Genomic DNA, 21,940 nt, shown 5'->3' with positions numbered 1-21,940 from the left:
GAAGAATAATTTCCATATATTTTGAATCAGAAAGAATATTGATAATAGAAGGACCTCAGATATCTTTAAAAATTGTGACAGATTAAATTTCCATATCTATGAGATTTTTTTTAATTGATAAAAGATGTCACAGACTGTACACTTACAACAGCTCCATATGCACAAGACCACTGATAATGAAACCTTTGAGCCATGTTCACCTCCAGATTGTCCTACAGGAGAATTTGATATGCATCAACTTAATTTTCAATACATATTCATGTCTTTCCTAATGCAGAAACAGAACTTTATAAGAACTGGCGGATGTTAAGAGTTGTGTCACTCAAATGGGTCATTGCTAGGGCTGATGCTATTTTTAATATATTGTCAAGCTTGGGTCACAAAGTTGCACAGGAGAGTTCAAGGACTACACTCCATGGGTGGCAGCTTTCTGCTCAAAAATGTGATCAGGTACCCCTCACCATCACAAACCTGAGACAGGACAGCACCTAAATTGAATGTACTAGCGTCTGTCTGCAGAACAAACTCACAAGAGAAGTCCAGGTTTCTCAACACTGGGTACGTTGACAAAGCAGATATCAAATCTTTGAAGGACATTTCACAAACATCTGACCAGACAACGCAGCGATTCTATCTACCCTTCGTAAGATCAGTTAGATGAGCAGCTCTGTTCGGGATGAACCTCCCATAATAACTGTCAAGACCAAGGAATGTAAGAACCTGTCTCTGTGTTTCAGGATGTGGGTAAGTAAGAGCCTCTTCCACCTTCTTTAACTGAGGTCTAACCAAACCCCCACCCATAGAATAACCTAAATAGAGTGTCTCAGACAAAAACAGCTTACAGTTCTTAGGGTTAGCTGTCTGCTCGATATCACTGCCCATATTCAGCCAATAGAACTGCTTTGAGATATGCTCCCTAGTCTTTTCAACATCTAGATGACCGCCCAGGACGTGTGCATGAGCCATCAATAATACTGTTTCCCTGCATTCTGCCAGGACAACCAGCTGTTTAATCAGACCACAGAGCTCACTTGTTAAAGAAAGCTGCTTTTAACAAGAAAGTGCGGAGTCTCCAGAAGCACAGGCCTGCTTGATTGCAAACTTCAAGGAGCTGTTGGCTTGCTGCAAGCTTGCAAAATCTGCCTGCTAGCTAGCTGATGCTGTTGGTGAGGCTGGGCCAGTGACCATCTCCGAAGTAATAGAAGGACTGGGCAGTTGCTTGAGAAAATCCGAGGAGTCCCCCCTTACTGGAGAGATTGGGTTCAATTTCCAGTTTGGTACCTCTGTCAATTCTGTTAGCCACAGCCCTTCCCCTTCCTCCAAAGCTCCAGGAATAGTCGGCAACGCTGCGTTGAAGTTGGCCAAGACCCTAGGAAACAGGGTATTCCTTCTCCCCACCAGCAAGGGCCAGGGGAAAGAATTGGAAATAGCTGTCCAGACTTTAAAGTATCATCCTTTATATTTCCAAGGTAGTAAAACAGTCACATAGTCCTTAATATCTCTATGAACACAATGTATGCTCACTCACTCCATGCCAGAGGAGGGAGTGTCATGAAGCCAGTCATAACCAATCAAACAGAGGTCACTACCTGTGTCCAACATGGCAGTGATCACAACAGACACCCTGAAACCGTCTTTCTTCAGAGACTTAGAGGGGACCTGTAAGCCATACACCTCAGCCACGCCGACTTCCATGGACTGAGCAAGGGAGAGGTGACATTCCCTAGTCAGATGTCCAGTCTGATCACAGCGGAAGCATCTGCGCTCTGTACAAGTGACAAGTGTTTGGTACTACTAGGACCCTCCCTGGATCCGGCCATCCCTCCAAATTGGATGGAACAGCAAGAAGGAAACTGGTAAGAGAGGCTACCAAGAGGCCAAAGTCCACTTTGAAAGAGTTACAGGATTTTATGGCAAAGAGTGGTTATTGTATGCATGTGGCAACAATTTCACAAGTGCTTCACAAATGTGACCCTACCGAACAAACCACAAGGAAAAAGCCACTTCTCAAGAAAGGCTGCATTAAGGCTTGTTTGAGCTTTGACAGAATGCACCTTGAAGATTCTGATACCAAGTGGAAAAAGGTCATATGGTCAGCGCAAAATCTCACACCCATAATGTTACCTGTGGTGTTCCACAGGGCTCAGTGTTAGGCCCTATTCTTTTCAACATTTACATGCTCCCACTTGGAAGTGTCATTAGCAGACATGGTCTATCTTTCCATTGCTATGCCAATGACACTCAGCTTTTTCTTAGGACTACCCCCACCTCCTCTGCCAATAGCTACACTGACTGACTGACTATTTGGAAGAAATAGAGGCATGGATGAGGCTCAACTTCCTTTAGCTGAACAAATCTAAAACAGAAGCCATTTTAGTTGGCACACAACATCATCTTTGTTCTTCTACCATCACCAGTATTACTTTTTCTGGTCAAAACATTCCTCTTTCTACATCTGTTACCAATTTGGGTGTTAAAATGGACTCTTAACTCACTTTAAACACACCACATTAAACATCTCTGTAAGTCATCTTTTTACCATCTCAGGAACATTGCTAAACTTTGTTCAACACTTACCCAGGCAGATGCAGAGAGGCTTGTCCATGCTTTTGTCTCATCCACGCTGGATTACTGTAATGTGCTCCTCATTGGGATTCCTGGCAAGAGTATCCAGAGACTCCAGTACATTCAGAACAGCACTGCCAGGATCCTGATGAGGGTGCGAAAGCATAGCCACATCACTCCTATCTTGAAAACCCTTCACTGGCTCCCTGTACCACTTAGAATAGAGTACAAGGTCCCCTCCTTACCCATCAGTGCATCTATGGATCTGCTTCCCTGTATTTACAGGAACTCCTTGTCCCTCATACTTCCTCAGACACCCTCCGCTCTGTGCATACTAACACTCTTCAAGTTCACAGAACTAAGCTTAGCAGTATGGGTGACATGGCCTTTTCTTCGGTGGCACAGAGGCTGTGGAATTCTCTCCCTGACTACCTGAGAGCCCCACAGTCGACTGATGCTTTTAAACAAAACCTAAAAACTTCTCTTTTTAGAAAAGCATTTTGTTAAATTATTTCTATAGATTATCTTGTTAATTTATTCTTATTTTGTAGCACTTTGAGATTGTGAAATATAAAGTTCAATGTAAATAAAATTTATTATTATTATTAGATGAGACCAAAATCAAACTATTTGGCCTCAATACCAAAAACGGTACACCTGGCGGAAATCCAATGCAGCTCACCATTCACAACATACCTATAGCAAAGCATGGAAGTGGCAGCATTCTGTTGTGGGGATGTTTCTCTGCCGCAGGACCTGGGGCTCTTGTTAGGGTAGAAGAAAAAATGGATGGGACAAAATACCGTCAAATTCTTGAGGAAATCTGCTACCCTCTGCCAGAAAGTTGAAGATGGGCATGATGTTCACCTCTTAACACGACAACGACCCAAAGCACACAGCAAAACTGACCACACAGTGGCTGAAGGAGAAAAAAGTGAACGTCCTTGTGTGGCCCAGTCACAGCCCAGACTTAAATCCCATTGAAAATCTGTGAAAGATTCGAAGATAGCAGTCCACCAACGCTCACCATCCAACAGTTCTGTAAAGAAGAGTGGGCAAATATTGCTCAATCTAGATGTGCAAAGCTGATAAAGAAGTATTCCAACAGACTCAAGGCTGTCAGTAAAGCAAAAGGTAGTTTAACAAAATATTGACATTGTGGGATGATCCATTGTTAATCTCAGTAGGTCTTTTTTTAATTTTTTTAATACTTTTTCTGAATATATCTGAATTTTCTGTTACATCTTTCACTTGGATGTTATAGATTACATTGAGTAAGTAAAGCTGGGAAGAAATACTGTTTGCGTTTTCATTTAAGGGTGTAAAGCAAAAAAAATATATATATTTCGAAGGGGGTGATTCTTTTCTATACCCACTGTAACTGCACCAGTCCCCTTCACGTGCACAGTCAAAAATTAGGCTACAGGATTCCATAATGGTGGGTTGTCTCTCGAGGTGTGACTGGCAGCCAAAAATGTTGCCACCTTGGAGTAAATAATGGGAAATTGAGGAATGACAATATGTGATGCATCAGACACTAGATTAATTAAAAAATAACCTAAATCCATTATTTCATAAAGATTGTCTGGGAGAGCTGGGTACCCAGAATGTTGACTCCTAAAGTGAAGCATCATCATATTCAGTATTAAAAGGAGAATCTCAAGTTAAATAATTCAGACTTTGAGAATTACAAGAAATATTTCATGGCTGGGAATGGAACTTACCAGCTTTATCCTCCAATATAAAACACACATGCTCAATGGCTACTGAGAAAAATGTCAAAAACTCTTTCACTAGAAGCAGAAGACACTTCAGTAGAGATAGTATTAAACTAGGAGTATTGGAGTCATGTTCTGTTGATTTTTGCTTGTGCAGTGTTGTCTGATTTAATCAATCGTGCTTATTAAACAAATACACCAAAAGTAATAAATGAAAATTTGAATACCAATACTCCCACTCAAAAATGTATCCTTAATTTATAATTTACACCAGCTCACCTCAAGGAGAGGAGGATTGGGTTTCAGAGATTTATTTACCATTCTCTGTTCAAATTTGCATTTGTCTGAGTACTCCTGATTCTCCTAAGATCTCCAAATGGTGACTCTAAATTAGTTTCTTGTGGGTGTGTATGTGAGTGGGTTTGACCATGCATTGTCACCATCATCTACAGTTGGGTTCTGCCCTACACTTGATGCTACGGTATAGACTAGTTTTTTGGAAACAGGTTTCTAGGTTTATTAAACAGGAAAGTGAAAAAGTTGTGTGTTTAATATCTATTAATTTCTCAACTGAAAGAAAACTTAAAATTTTAAAAGTTTTTAACTCCTTGAGATACCTGAACCATTTAGGAATTTCTATAAATCAACTGAACACTGAAGAGATTACGATAAATAGACATGAAGAGTTATTGGACTTTAAGTTGAAACAAATGTCAAGGAGATTTTTAATCCTCTAGGCCATTAATTAGACTAGAAGGCTAAGGGTATGCACCTCTTGCAATAGCACACTGAATCAATGTTCACTGCCAGTAAGATCAGGATATAATGTTTCAGAATCAGTTTGAGCAAAGTAGTCAATCAGTGGTACGACAGAATAATTTTAATTCTTTTGAAAGATAGGTATTGTTTTAATGGGGAAGATATTGTATTTAATTTATTACAACCTTAAGCATAATGAACCACATTTATTGCATACTTCCAACATTTTTTTTTTAATTAAAATGTCAAAACCAAGAAACTGCTAGATTTTAATTTTACAAGGAACTTTACATACATATTACAACAATATGCATTTCAAATGATTCTCAAAATGTCAAAGTTCAAATGAATTTTACATAGACTGAAAAACTGAATTAAAAATTAATCAGGGAAAATCTAGAATGAACCTGATCAATATGAAACTGGTGAAAATATTTCAGTTTAGTTTCCAGTGGAACAATCCTTATGGACCAACAATTTTGTCATTTAGTTTTTGGTTTTAATGATTTGCTAGTATTACATATTGTAAAAGGTAAAAAAAAAATGATGGGATTCTCAAAAGGCAGAGCTGGGATTGCTGGGCTTGCAATTTAGCTGCATTGATGGTGACCTGGATTTGAAGCATCAGTCTGCTGCTGCATCTCCTCCATTTTGACATTTTGGTCAGTGGCCGTGTTCCCTGCAATCTCCAAAGTATGTCCGGTTTGTTTTGATAAAGTGCTGTAGATGCCCATTGCCTAGGAAACAAAAGGAGCAGAAATGAAATCTCGATGAAACAACGTGTCAAACAAGGCAGAATCCTAGAAATACTCAGCAAAAGGTTACCAAGAATAATAAAAGTCAACTGATTCTGACTGAGGCACGGTGGCGCAGTGGTAGCGCTGCTGCCTCACAGTTAGGAGACCAGCTATATATAATTATGAGGGGCCGTTCGAGAAAAAAAGATTGGTTTGTAAATATATATATTGGTTCAGATATAGATATATCTCGGTTTGGATACATTGGTTTGAATACATCCGGTCAGATATATACATTGGTTGAGATTATAGATAGATAGATAGATAGATATACATACAGGGTGGGCCATTTACAGTGGTGTGAAAAACTATTTGCCCCCTTCCTGATTTCTTATTCTTTTGCATGTTTGTCACACAAAATGTTTCTGATCATCAAACACATTTAACCATTAGTCAAATATACCATACCATACCATACCATATTTATTTGTTGAGCGCTTAAAAACACAGCATTACAACTGACCAAAGCGCTGTACAGTTACAACAAGCAGGACTAAAAGCAAAATATTAAAAATAAACATTAAGAGAGAATTAAAACAGAGATACTAAAAACAGGTCAAGGGACCAAATAAAATAGAGAAAATAGCAAAAGACAAGTGGAAAATGAAACAGGTTAAGAATTAAAAGCCAATGTGAAGAAGTGCGTTTTAGGCTTAGATTTGAATGTGGCGACTGAAGCGGCTTGCTTAACCACTAAGGGCAGGGAGTTCCAGAGCCTGGGTGCACAGACGGAGAAAGCCCTTTCACCACGAGCTTTAAAACGTGCCTTGGGAACGGTTAGGAGCAGCTGATCTGTGGATCTAAGAACACGAGGGGGATTGTGACAATGGAGCAAGACACTCAAATAGGCGGGGGCTAGACCGTTTAATGCCTTATAGGTTAGGAGGAGAATCTTAAAATCGATTCTGAATCTAACCGGCAGCCAGTGAAGGGTTTTCAAAATTGGTGAAATGTGTTGGATTCTGCTACTTCCAGTTAGAAGCCTTGCAGCCGCATTTTGAGCCAGTTGGAGTCTAGAAAGTGTGGCTTTACTGATACCAAAAAGGCAGGAATTAGAGTAGTCAAGCCGGGACGTAATGAATGCATGAATTACTGATTCCAGGAGGTGGTTAGAAAGAATAGGCTTGAGTTTGGCGATTCGCCTTAGATGGAAAAAGCAGGATTTTACTGTGCTGTTGACTTGAGCATCCATTTTCAGGAACGTATCCATTTTGATTCCAAGATTGGAGACAGACGAAGTTACTGGAATGGGAAGAGAAACGAGGCCAAGGGGTGGAGCCTGTTTGCAGTCGGGACTAAAACAATGACCTCGGTTTTGAATCGTTCAGGTGAAGGAAGTTTACAGCCAGCCAGTCCTTAATGTCAGATAGGCAGTCGAGGAGAGGTTTGGTGGAGTCAGTTGGCTTGAGGGAGAAATAAATTTGGCAGTCATCAGCATATAGGTGATATGAAATTGCATGCTTTCTAAAAATTGCACCTAAAGGCAGGATGTAGATTGAAAAAAGTAGTGGCCCTAAAATGGAACCCTGGGGAACCCCACATGGAAGTGGGACTGATTCAGATGAAAAATCGTCTAGCATGACTCTGAGAGTCCTGTTGCAGAAATATGACCTGAACCAGTCGAGGGCTAAGCCAGATACACCAGCCCAGGATTCGAGTCGGGAGATCATGATGTCGTGGTATAAAATATATATAAAATATAAAATATAAATATAACACAAGTAAACACAAAATGCAGTTTTTAAATGATGGTTTTTATTATTTAGGGAGAAAAAAAATCCAAACCTACATGGCCCTGTGTGAAAAAGTAATTGCCCCTTGTTAAAAAATCACCTAACTGTGGTGTATCACACCTGAGTTCAATTTCCGTAGCCACCCCCAGGCCTGATTACTGCCACACCTGTTTCAATCAAGAAATCACTTAAATAGGAGCTGCCTGACACTGAGAAGTAGAACAAAAGCACCTCAAAAGCTAGACATCATGCCAAGATCCAAAGAAATTCAGGAACAAATGAGAACAGAAGTAATTGAGATCTATCAGTCTGGTAAAGGTTATAAAGCCATTTCTAAAGCTTTGGGACTCCAGCGAACCACAGTGAGAGCCATTATCCACACATGGCAAAAACATGGAACAGTGGTGAACCTTCCCAGGAGTGGCCGGCCGACCAAAATTACCCCAAAAGCGCAGAGACAACTCATCCGAGAGGTCACAAAAGACCCCAGGACAACGTCTAAAGAACTGCAGGCCTCACTTGCCTCAATTAAGGTCAGTGTTCACGACTCCACCATAAGAAAGAGACTGGGCAAAAATGGCCTGCATGGCAGATTTCCAAGACGCAAACCACTGTTAAGCAAAAAGAACATTAGGGCTCATCTCAATTTTGCTAAGAAACATCTCAATGATTTCCAAGACTTTTGGGAAAATACCTTGTGGACTGATGAGACAAAAGTTGAACTTTTTGGAAGGCAAATGTCCGTTACATCTGGCGTAAAAGGAACACAGCATTTCAGAAAAAGAACATCATACCAACAGTAAAATATGGTGTTGGTAGTGTGATGGTCTGGGTTTGTTTTGCTGCTTCAGGACCTGGAAGGCTTGCTGTGATAGATGGAACCATGAATTCTAAAGTCTACCAAAAAATCCTGAAGGAGAACGTCCGGCCATCTGTTCGTCAACTCAAGCTGAAGCGATCTTGGGTGCTGCAACAGGACAATGACCCAAAACACACCAGCAAATCCACCTCTAAATGGCTAAAGAAAAACAAAATGAAGACTTTGGAGTGGCTTAGTCAAAGTCCTGACCTGAATCCAATTGAGATGCTATGGCATGACCTTAAAAAGGCGGTTCAAGCTAGAAAACCCTCAAATAAAGCTGAATTACAACAATTCTGCAAAGATGAGTGGGCCAAAATTCCTCCAGACCGTTGTAAAAGACTCATTGCAAGTTACTGCAAATGCTTGATTGCAGTTATTGCTGCTAAGGGTGGCCCAACCAGTTATTAGGTTCAGGGGGCAACTATTTTTCCACACAGGGCCATGTAGGTTTGGATTTTTTTTCTCCCTAAATAATAAAAACCATCATTTAAAAACTGCATTTTGTGTTTACTTGTGTTATATTTGACTAATGGTTAAATGTGTTTGATGATCAGAAACATTTTGTGTGACAAACATGCAAAAGAATAAGAAATCAGGAAGGGGGCAAATATTTTTTCACACCACTGTATATGGATACACCTTAATAAAATGGGAATGGTTGGTGATATTAACTTCCTGTTTGTGGCACATTAGTATATGTGAGGGGGGAAACTTTCAAGATGGATGGTGACCATGGTGGCCATTTTGGATCCAACTTTTGTTTTTTCAATAGGAAGAGGGTCATGTGACACATCAAACTTATTGGGAATTTCACAAGAAAAACAATGGTGTGCTTGGTTTTAATGTAACTTTATTCTTTCATGAGTTATTTACTAGTTTCTGACCACTTGTAAAATGTGTTCAATGTGCTGCCCATTGTGTTGGATCAATGCAACCCTCTTCTCCCACTCTTCACACACTGATAGCAACACCGCAGGAGAAATGCTGGCACAGGCTTCCAGTATCCGCAGTTTCAGGTGCTGCACATCTCGTATCTTCACAGCATAGACAATTGCCTTCAGATGACCCCAGAGATAAAAGTCTAAGGGGGTCAGATCGGGAGACCTTGGGGGCCATTCAACTGGCCTACGACGACCAATCCACTTTCCAGGAAACTGTTCATCTAGGAATGCTCAGACCTGACACCCATAATGTGGTGGTGCACCATCTTGCTGGAAAAACTCAGGGAACATGCCAGCTTCAGTGCATAAAGAGGGAAACACATCATCATGTAGCAATTTTGCATATCCAGTGGCCTTGAGGTTTCCATTGATGAAGAATGGCCCCAATATCTTTGTACCCCATATACCACACCATACCATCAATTTGTTTGTTCCAACAGTCTTGGAGGGATCTATCCAATGTGGGTTAGTGTCAGACCTATAGTGGTGGTTTTGTTTGTTAACTTCACCATTCACATAAAAGTTTGCCTCATCACTGAACAAAATCTTCTAAGTAAACTGAGGGTCCTGTTACAATTTTTGTTTTGCCCATTCTGCAAATTCAGTGCGCCGATCTGGGTCATCCTCGTTGAGATGCTGCAGTAGCTGGAGTTTGTAAGGGTGCCATTTGTGAGTAGCTAATATCCGCCGAAGGGATGTTGGACTAATGCCACTCTCCAGTGACATGCGGCGAGTGCTATGCTGTGGGCTCTTGCTGAATGAAACTAGGACAGCCACTGATGTTTCTTCATTAGTGACAGTTTTCATGCGTCCACATTTTGGTAAATCCAACACTGAACCAGTTTCACATAACTTAGCAAGCAGTTTGCTAACTGTAGCATGGGAGATGGGTGGTCTCGTAGGGTGTCTTGCATTGAAATCTGCTGCAATGACCCGGTTACTGCGTTCACCAGACATCAACACAATTTCTATCCGCTCCTCACGTGTTAACCTCTGCGACATGTCAATGGCTGTAAACAAAGAGAAACTTGTAAATAACTCATGAAAGAATAAAGTTACGTTAAAACCAAGCACACCATTGTTTTTCTTGTGAAATGCCCAATAAGTTTGATGTGTCACATGACCCTCTTCCTATTGAAAAAACAAAAATTGGATCCAAAATGTCCGACTTCAAAATGGCCACCATGGTCACCACTCATCTTGAAAAGTTTCCCCCCTCACATATACTAATGTGCCACAAACAGGAAGTTAATATCACCAACCATTCCCATTTTATTAAGGTGTATCCATATAAATGGCCCACCCTGTAGATATATATATATTGTGGTTGATATGCATTGGTTTAGATATATATATATATTGGTTTAAATAGATATATACATCGGTTCAGATAGATCCGTTCAGATATATACATTGGTTGGGATTTATGGGCAGGCACAACGCGGCCACCCATGTTTAGCAACTCCCTTTCGCTTCATCATTGCTTCAACACTGTTATAATTATTGTGCACATTTTATACAAGTGGCATAAGGTAACAAGCATAACAACTAGTTTGCATGTTGTAATGAGCGCTGTGACAGTGGAGACACACACGTAGACTAAAGCAGTTACTGGGCTCCACACATTTGAGAAGTACTTCTTGCCTGCTATGTTATCTTTCTGTCATTTTAACTGCTGCATCACTATATGACACAACTCAAACAGAGATTAGATAAGCATTGTGGTCTATGGATATACATGTTAAAACACTGCAGCTATTTTGTCATGGTCTTTTTGCATTTCCAATTACTGTAGAGAGTAATGTTAAATTTCTTCAGTACTTCATTTAAACGTGTAGTTAGAAGATGGACGTTGTTCAGCCTCATCAGTGCTTCTATTAGTGTTGTTAGGCAGATTTTTTGATTTGGGTGATTTGAGTACTGAAAACTGCCTCTTCTGTGATTCTTCATCATCAGCTCTCTTATCTGCAATCCTGATGGAGTGTAAAGCACTGTTTATTTCAAACTAGCAAAATACCCGCGCTTCGCAGCGGAGAAGTAGTGTGTTAAAGAATCAATGAAAAAGAAAAGGAAACATTTTGAAAATAACGTAACATGATTGTCAATGTAATTGTTTTGTCACTGTTGTGAGTGATGAGTGTTGTTGTCATATATATATATATATATATTTACACACACACACACACACATAAACATATATATATACATATCTATACATATACACATATATACATACATATATATATCTACATATATACACACACACATACATACACACACACACATATATATATATATATATATATATATATACATACACACACACATATATAAACATATATATACATATACATACATATCTACATATATACACACACAGCTATTTCAGATCAGTGCAATACGCTGCTTGTTAAAACGGATAACTCCGCTCTTACGTGCAAGTCTGCGTGGATATTATGAACTATCGATTTGTTCAAGTTCTATTTACATTTTAAATAGAAGGAATTTTTATTTAGTCGACAGAAATATCTTTGGTAGGAATGGTAAAACAGACAGGAATATTATTCCTGAATAAATCAACTCAAACCTTAAACAACTTATAATATTTTGCTCTCCATAAAAATATATCCTGTCTAAATTATACAAGTTAGAAATAAAGTAAACATTAAAAGAACAAACATTCAAATTTCTTTACTCTTATGTAATTTTATATAAAAATAAACTTAGATTTTAAATATCCCAAAAGATTTTGCTCTCCATAAAAATATATCCTGTCAAAATTATACAAATTCAAATATGAACATGCTGCATAACAAAACCTGGAAATATAAATAAAATGTGTTCCTTTCAGCAATAACAAATCAAATCATTCAGTTGTCTTTGCTCATATGTCATTTTAGAGCTGGACGCCTGGCATCTTTTTTGGCAACAGTTCGTTTCTGTTTGGTGTGAGGTTCTGTGTTGTGGAGATTCTCAGGATGGATTGCAGGTGCTCATCAGTGAGGCGACTCCTGTGTGCTGTTTTGTTAGTCTTTATCACTGAGAAGAGCTTCTCACACAGATATGTGCTACCAAACATGCACAAGGTTCGAGCCGCATGTAGACGGACTTTTTTTGTTCTTCAAAGTCACCAAAGCGCCGTGCAAACTCAGTGCGCTCAGTTTATCAGCAAAGTGCGTGTTTGGGAACACCGTAGTGACGACTTGGTTTAACATTACTTGGCAACAGGGAAAGTGGGGCAAGTTGCACTGGTGCATTTGTGTCTCCCATAAAAGCAGCTTCACTTGAAATGCACTTTGTGATTGTGCACGGGTAAAACGTCCGCTGAAGTGTCAGATTCTTATTTAATTCTTCTGCTTTCTGTATCTTCTGCATTGCATTCAGGTTACCCTGATGTTTTGTCTCATAGTGCCGTCTTAGATTAAATTCTGTAATTACAGCCACATTAGCTCCACAAATGAGACACACGGGTTCAGTAAACATATACTCAGCCTCCCATCGGTTTTAAAGGCTCTATTTTCAGAATCAACTTTTCTCTCAGCATCGTGTGAGCTAGCCGCAATAACTTGCAGCATCATAAGCTAGACTTGATTAACGCGTAAGTGTTCGCAAGGCAGCTGAAGCGCTGCATTATGGGATCTGTAGTTTATTGTGTTACCAGCGCTTCATATACCTGGGCCATTAATAACAATAATACAGTATATAAAATGATCTCGGGCGGATATAATTACGCGGGCGGATGTGGCCCGTGGCCCTTGAGTTTGACAAATATGGACTAAATAGAACTTGAAAAGATATATTTTTTCAAATGTGATCAGCAATTCAGATAGAGTTGACGCCAAGACTACAGCCTGCATCCTCCCTCGCTCTTACTTTTTACCGTTCATCTAATGAATACACTGAGTATGGCTTTACCAAAACAATCATTGATGGCGAATAAAGTATCCATTATTCGAGTATGTAGATCGGGATATATATATACATATATATATATACCAGCGTATCATGCGAGAAGTAGTGTGTTAAAAAGCTAGAAAAGAAAAGGGAACATTTTAAAAATAACGTAACATGACTGTCAATATACAGTATTTGTTTTGTGAGTGTTACTGAGTGTTGCTGTCATCAAGGATTTGATTATCATTATTTCTTTCAATCAGGTTCGTATTTGTAGGATGTGTTGTGTTCAAGTTACATTCCGTGTTTGTCAATCGTTGTAAAGATGACAGGTTTCATTCATCGATTCGTTTCTTACTGCATCAATAAACAGCTCGTCTTCTTCTTTATCTGAGACCTGACACACTGCATGCACGGGTTTTTTTACACTGTCTTCCTTTAGCGGGACATTGACTTTTTCCACCGTGTGCTTTGTTTCCGCAGTAGCTGGATTTATGAATATGCTTATCAGGCGCTTCATATTTTTGCTGCCTTTTCAATTGTGTAATTGGTTTTGTTCAGCTCTTTGGAACTGTTGCTTTTATCTGTGCACTGCGTCAGTTCCGTGAGCCGCGGTGTACATGCATCGAAGGTTCCCAGCTGTGCTGGTGCCATCTCGTGCTATGTCCATGGCTGTATTTAATGTTACCTTAGTCCTGGCACTTAAAACTTTCTCTCGCAGTTTAAGCTGAGTTTGTGTCAAACACCACCCTGACCATCTCATCTTCCTCTCCATAAGCACAGTCCTTCACCCGTGAATATTTAGTGGGAGTTTGCTATTGGATTGCGCTGACGGACGGCCTTATATGGGCAGGCACTAAATTACAAGCGCCAGCGGCAGCCTGTCTATGAACTTAATTTAAAGTGTAGGTTTACATCGTGCTTTGTTTCAGTAGCAGAACTCATGAATATGGTTGTATATGTCACTTTCTTCGCTTCTTATTGTTTCGCTGCCTTCTCAATTATATAATGCATGTTTTCTTCAGCGCTTTTTGGAGGTCTTCCTGGTTTTCTATGTACTGCGTGATTACGTGGGAGGCGTGATGATGTCACACGAAACTCCGCCCCCACGGCGTTTAAGCTCATCTCCGTTACAGTAAATGGAGAAAACAGCTTCCAGTTATGACCATTACGCGTAGAATTTCGATATAAAACCTGCCCAACTTTTGTAAGGAAGCTGTAAGGAATGAACCCGCCAAATTTCAGCCTTCCACCCACACGGGAAGTTGGAGAATTAGTGATGAGTCAGTGAGTGAGTGAGTCAGTGAGAAGTGTGAGTTACTGAGTGCTTTGCCTTTTATTAGTATAGATGTATATTCTGCCGTTCACATTTTCATTAATATAGATTACATTGACTACTACACTATTGTTGTAATGCTGAACAATAGAAATCACACACACAACACATGTGATACACATATCATTCATGTATTCCATTTGTCCATTGATGCCATTGAATGTCACTGTATAATCTGATGCTACAGAAAGGATTCCCCTTGCATCAGGTTATGCTTATTGTTAAATGTACAATATGCTCTCTAAACACACAACACACATTTATATGTCTAATAGGGTTTTTTAAGAGAGATTCTGACTGAAGATGGTGTGGAATGGAAGTTAAAATCTATTGCTAGCTTCTGTATGAAAATCTGCATGTTCTCTGTGTGGCTAGGTATTATTATTAACAGAAGCGTACTTGCATGGAGTAGGGCTGCAGGTGTGGAGTGAAGTTTTTTGGCTCTTCCCAGCTGCTTCAGCAGTGCCTAGATTGCCAAAGATGCCAAACGTATGGCAAGTTCTCAGATAAGCTTCATTAAAAATATAAGACTAGAATTTCTGCTTTCCGTCGTAATCAACAAATTGTGTAAAGAATGTTCTGTGACCTTGGATGAAACTGAGCTCATTTTATCCAACTGCTTTCTTTCAAGATTCTGTAATAAAAGATGCAGCTGACCCCCCCTTGATTGGGCTTTGCTCTTAGAGCTCTGTAAGGCAAAGCTGCTCTGCTCACCAAGAAGTCAGAAATAAAAGAATTCTGTTTGTTTGTACTGGTGTCTGCCTGCTATTGTTTTGAACCTTCGTCCACAGTTTTCTGGCGCCCAACGTGGGGCGGAGACGGACAGGTGACTCCTTGAGCGGGATCGTCCAGAGGACCGGTAAAAGGACCGACTCCGGCCGGGTCAGAAGGACCAGCTCCGGCAAAAGTTAGGACTGGCCTGCCTCAGGTGTATCCTGTGTGAGAAGTCCCTGGCCTCCTCTGACCGAATATGAAGGTCGAACCAACTGGGATTTCCCTAGCAGGTCACGAAATTCTTGGTGAGTAGACTGAGGGAGTACGATTGAGTGAATGAAGTAGCTCAGGGATTTGACCGGTTTATGGGAAGGAAAATAAATACTGTATCACTAACGTAGTGGATGGTAACTGGAAAATAGGGAATAATACTTGGGTCCCTCGGGGGACAGTGTAAGATACTACAAGTACATTAGTAATTTACTCCCTGGGAAGCGGAATAGAAAGGGGTGAGTGGCACACTCCTATTAAATAGGGGAATGGGAGTAAGAAAAGCATAGTATATGAATTGAGTGTCTTGGAATAACACTGAGTGGGTGGATGAGTTTTCTGTTCCTAATGTCTGGTCATAATCCTGCTTCTATGGGTTGCTCTGTGGTGGAGACATACACAAGCAGTTTGGCACATAGGAGGCGTCTGGCGAAGGAATCGGTGTTACGCACATCTTGTATTCCGCTGAATATTGTTGTACGATTCTGCTAAACAACGGACACAAAACCACTTGAGTACTAATCCGGGAGTGGGACAGGACTGGGAGCAGAACGCCACGGGGGCTGAATTGTTCTACTGTGGTCCAGTGCCATTCATTATGGGAAAGCAAAATAGAAAACTGGTCAAAGAGACTCCCTTGGGAAATCAAAAGTCTCTGTTAGAAGGATTATTTTTGGAAAGTGTCTCGGACATGAGCTTTCACTCGGGTCCGAAAGGGGGTTCACCTAGAAAATTAATAGAAAAGAAAACCGGATTAGACTTTAAGAAAGCATGTAAAAAATGGAATAAACAGAGTGGTGGCAGATGGCCGATTGACGGGACTGTGGACATATCAGAAATACAAGAAATAAGGAAAATATTATGTAGAAATGCATGAGGATGTTGTAACAAAGGTCCGTATCGAATAGACATGTTTGATAGATGGGAATTGGTAATAAAGGATAGGACCTTGCAAGCGGCGCAGAAGCGTAACGAGCTGCTGGCTACTGAGGTCAAAACACAGAAAGAAAAGGAAAAGTTATTGCTAGCGTTGCAGAAAACGAAGGTAGAGACAGAGCCCAAGCCTAAAAGTAAAAGAAATTAGACCGAAAAGAAATACCCCCTATATCCCGTAATCTGTCCACCCCTTCCTTACCAAACTCCTCCGATTACACCTCCTGCACCCCTGTTAACAGACGAACCGTCTGGAGCAAGTTTTTACGATGAACAATATCATTATGACCCGTCCTCACATATTGACCCTGAGGAAGATGATTCAGATCATTCACAAGGTGCTACTGGGTTGCAATGGCAGAAACCAGAAGAGTCATCTGTCTCCCAGCACACGAGAAGTCAGACCCTCCGCTCTAAACCGATGGGCGGTTTTACTTCCCCCTTCGGCTCCCCTAAACCTTCTGGCCCAACATTCTCTTGCCCCCTCATTGAAGTCCCCAACCCCCGACAATAATCCCACTACCGTAATGATTCACCGAAATTGGGACATTCAAGAATTAAAGGATGTGGTGTCTGAACTGCCTGACCCCAAAGCGGTCGGTGGACTGAAATTTGTGCAATGGTTACAGCAGCTTGATGACATGTATAAACCAAATGCTGCAGAGTGGACACAGGTGCTTCGCCGAAAGCTGGGCACCACATGGGCAACTGTAAATCACGGTGATCTTAACGGTGCCCCTTGGCGTTGGAATGAAGCTCTTCCCCGAGGCCCCGGGAATGAAGGTCCTTTCCTCGGCCAGTGGGAGCCTTTGAAAGGAGCCCTGGCAGAAAAATATAAAAAGGGCACAGACTGGTCACTAATTTCAGCTGCTAAGCAGAAAAAAGACGAGACAGTGGATGAATGGGCTCACCAGTTGCAAGATCTGATGGCTAATCACTCTGGGCTAGACAATGAAAACGACAGAATTGTGCTGCAGTGCCTCCTTTTGTCTCGGGACTGAGAAGTGATATTCAAAGCAAAGTTCGCACGTCTTGCATAGGCTGGGAAAGCGCTACGTTCGAGGAAGTCAAGCATCATGCAGAGCATGCTGAGAGACAGACTAAATTAAAAGAGTCAGACACACAGACCAAACTGTTGGCTGCACAAATAAATTACTATACTGGTGGAACTGATCCGGCTAGGGGGAGAAGACGCAGAAAACGGGAGAGGATGAGGGTTCCAATTATCAAGCCCTAATAATCCTTTCGCTCAGATGCCTGACCCTTCGGAGCAGACGCCAGCGTCATATGCCTGTTACGGCTGCGGTGAACTTGGACATTTCAGACGCAACTGCCCACACAAGCCCTCCGCCACCCCTCTCCCTGAGCCCAATGACATTCCTTGGTCCTAGGAATTAGCAGGGACCACCAGCCACGTTTTCCAGTTTCCTTTGCTTACTCGTCATGCTGATACTGATCCTTTATTGACTTTAATAGTAAACGGCAAAGAAACTGTCTTTCTTGTGGACACAGGAGCCACACGCTCCACTTTATCGCTGTTGGAGGTCCCTGCCTCGAAAGACACTGTGAAGGTTCTCACTGCTTCAGGACAACCACACACGCTACTAGTTTCAAAGCCTCTGCAAGTGCAACTCAGCACCGACAGCTCTCCATTAACTCATCACTTACTGTTAAATCATTTGTGCCCTGTGAACTTGCTGGGAAGGGATCTTATGACTAAGTTGTCAGTCTCAATTTCTTTAACTGAACAAGGATTTTACTGCTCCATTCCTAAGCTCCTATGCCAAACTACACACCCCAAGCCCTCTTTTGCTGCATGGACCCTTGACATCTCACCACACACCCTCCTCTTGAAAGCCCTTCATTCTTTCCCCTCATGCCTATTTCCCCACTTACAAGTCCCGGACACCCTGCATTGTACTGCCCAATATTTCCCTGTTGAAGTAGACACTCCTTGGTTAGAATCTTTTCTTTCCTCTGGCACATGCCCTGAAACTTTGTACATTCCATGTATTTTTGTTTCATCCACTAAAGCTGCTGCGTCAGTTCAACTCACATATTCACAAAGTATTTTCTATCTAGGTGGTTCAGTGCCCCATGTCTCTCTATTTAAATCTGACACCGTTCGCTGGGTTGAAATGTCTAAATAGAACTGATTGGCTGTACGTTGCACCAGGTATTTTTGACACCTCAGACTATCTAGTTACTAAAGTACTAATTCAGATTGATCTGCCAGTTGTTCGTTCCCTGTGTCACCTGTCTCTCTCTTTATGTTCATTGCAAACTGATAGCATTCCATAGCTCTCTTTGATTCCTGATACACTGTGGTCTCAAGGGAAAAATAATTTTGGCAGAATAGCAAATTGTGAACCTCTAGTAATCTTTCCAAAATCCTCCTTCTGTCATCACCGTGCGCAATATCCTCTCTCTCCCAAGGCTGAACTTGGAATTGCTGCTGTACATAAAGATCTCGTTGAAAAGGGGGCTATAATTCCTATTAAATATTCTCCTGTAAACTCTCCTATCTTGCCAGTAAAGAAAGCTGATGGCTCTTGGCGCTTTGTCCAAGACCTCAGACAAGTCAATTCTGCTATCTTTCCTAGAGCACCGATCGTGCCTAATCCTTCCACTATTCTGTCTACAATCCCTCCATCTGCACGTTATTTCTCAGTTATTGAATTAGCAAATGCTTTCTTTTCTATTCCTGTACATCCTGATTCTCAGTTTTGGCTTGCTTTTACTTTTCAAAACCGCCGTTGGACATGGACCGTTAGGCCACAAGGTTATACAGAGGCTCCTTGTGTATACGACCAAGCGCTTGCTCAAAACCTGGAAGGCTTCTGGCCTGACAGGAGAAGTGCATTGATACAGTACGTCGACGATTTATTACTCTGTGGCGAAACAGAGAAAGCATGCATACAAGATACAGAATTATTGCTCAAGTATCTTGCAGAAAATGGGCACAAGGTTTTAGAGTGGAAATAATAGATCGTTGTTTGGAACACAAGCATTTCATTTCTGTTCCGTTTCTACAGTAATCTGTGTCAACACATTGTTAAAACAGAAACGTTTTTTTATATCCTAGTAGTAGATGACAAAATGTAGGCATAAACTATATAATGTATGAAGCCTGAAGTCCAAATAGCAAAGAAACATTTTCACAAGAATAAAACAATTGTGCTTTTATTCAAAAATATAACTGCTGAAACAAAAAGCCGCCTTAACATGCGACATTGACACCAGTTTATTGTAACGTCCTCCGTGGTTCAATTGACTCAGCCCCTGCTTGGGAATCAAGAGGTCACGAGTTCGATCCTGCGCCCTTCCGTTTTGAGAAGTAAACTGCTCTTAGTCTTACTGTTTTAGAATAAAAGCATACATTTGATTTCAGTCTGTAACAGCCGGTGCAATTTATGATCCTTGTAAAGGTTAGCTTTTTTTTTATTCACTTTTCATTCTCTCAGTCGCGTTCAGAATCAATCCATACAACCCCATCTGACACGGCTGTTTTCACTAAAGACGCGCTATAGCTCTGCAGTGTACCACGATGCATACTAACGCCAAACACCCCGGTTCTGACACACAAACGCTGGCGAAGCTGCCTTCTTCGTATCTCACCGTCACTTGCTTTTCTTTTTATTCAGTTTTATTGAGTGTTCCTGCCAGTCCCGCATGTTGCTGTATGCTGTTTCTTTTGTACTCCAGGACATGCAGAGGAAAGAATGGTAAAGACCAGTAACCGGCTATATGCAATCATCAGACACTCCCCATCTGCCCGTGTCGTTCAAACACAGGAACATATATTGGTGTAAAAGTATAACAAAAGTGCACTTTTATTCAAGTGCACTTTTTCCATCGCCTTTTCCTGTAAGAAGCAATGTACACACTTCTCTCTATGCTGTGGTTTCTATTACACACCTGAAAGAAAGAGACAATATATGTGAAAATATAATCGCACTAATGCAATATTATTTGAAAACGAACAGCGTCAGATCGGGTGTGAATTTATGCAGGAACTGGAAATTCTCTGATGCGGGACCTTCCCCCAGGGAAGAAAGTACAGTGTCGGGTGCTCATTCAGTGTAATAGAAACCGTAGCACAGAGAGGTGTGTACACGGCAACAAGTACACGCGTCGTAAATGTAGGAAGGACGGTCCTTGGGTGTGTGGGAACTGTTAATATTTGAATGTGATGATTTTATATAGCACGGAATGAAAATCTGCACTTCTTAGCATTGCACCATGCAAGCTGTCGTATCAATCGCCTACTGTAACTTGCTTTCTTTTTCTTGGTTATACAGGTAGTTTTGAATAAAAGTGCACTTGTTTTGTTTGCAAAATCAAGTGTCTGCGTGCTCTTTGTGGCATTACACGTGTATTTTTGAGCATGCCCGTTTGAGCAGTATAAAAGTATTGAAAAGTATAACAAAACAACGGGCAGATGGGAGTGTCTGATGATTGCATATAGCGCCGAACTTACTGCTCTTTACTATTCTCTCCTCTGCGTGCCCTGGGTACAAAAGAAACAGAATACAGGCAGCTATAGCTCTGCGTTGTACCACGATGCATACTAACGCCCCGGTTCTGACACACAGGCGCTGGCGAAGCTGCCTTCTTCGTATCTCACCGTCACTTGATTTTCTTTTTATTCAGTTTTATTGAGTGTTCCTGCCAGTCCCGCATGTTGCTGTATGCTGGATATGTTCACATGTATTGTCTCTTTCTTTCAGGTGTGTAATAGAAACCACAGCATAGAGAAGTGTGTACATTGCTTCTTACAGGAAAAGGCGATGGAAAAAGTGCACTTGAATAAAAGTGCACTTGAATAAAAGTGCACTTTTGTTATACTTTTACACCAATATATGTTCCTGTGTTTGAACGACACGGGCAGATGGGGAGTGTCTGATGATTGCATATAGCGCCGAAGTTACTGGTCTTTACCATTCTTTCCTCTGCATGTCCTGGAGTACAAAAGAAACAGCATACAGCAACATGCGGGGACTGGCAGGAACACTCAATAAAACTGAAAAAAAAGAAAAGCAAGTGGCGGTGAGATACGAAGAAGGCAGCTTCGCCAGCGTTTGTGTGTCAGAACCGGGGGGGGTGTTTGGCGTTAGTATGCATCGTGGTACACTGCAGAGCTATAAGCGCGTCTTTAGTGAAAACAGCCGTGTCAGATGGGGTTGTATGGATTGATTCTGAACGCGACTGAGAGAATGAAAAGTGAATAAAAAAAAAAGCTAACCTTTACAAGGATCATAAATTGCACCGGCTGTTACAGACTGAAATCAAATGTATGCTTTTATTCTAAAACAGTAAGACTAAGAGCAGTTTACTTCTCAAACGGAAGGGCGCAGGATCGAACTCGTGACCTCTCGATTCCCAAGCAGGGGCTGAGTCAATTGAACCACGAAGGAA

The 21,940-nt window shown here is 41.1% G+C and overlaps 1 protein-coding gene across 2 annotated transcripts in view; it reads right to left on the bottom strand.

The window, feature by feature from the left end:
• Positions 1 to 5,167: 5,167 nt before the first annotated feature.
• stoml2 (stomatin (EPB72)-like 2) overlaps positions 5,168 to 21,940 on the bottom strand; it is a 100,464-nt gene continuing 83,691 nt past the window's right edge. For both annotated transcript variants that reach the window (XM_039759140.1, XM_039759141.1), the window contains exon 10: positions 5,168 to 5,779. In XM_039759140.1, the coding sequence (XP_039615074.1) occupies positions 5,633 to 5,779 (147 nt within the window). In that variant the 3' untranslated portion in view covers positions 5,168 to 5,632. The remainder of the gene's footprint in view (positions 5,780 to 21,940) is intronic.

This window comes from Polypterus senegalus, chromosome 7 (assembly GCF_016835505.1).
Source record: "Polypterus senegalus isolate Bchr_013 chromosome 7, ASM1683550v1, whole genome shotgun sequence".
Classification (NCBI taxonomy): domain Eukaryota; kingdom Metazoa; phylum Chordata; class Cladistia; order Polypteriformes; family Polypteridae; genus Polypterus; species Polypterus senegalus.
The sequence above is the reverse complement of the archived record's forward strand: the minus strand, read 5'-3'. Positions and strand labels throughout refer to the sequence as shown.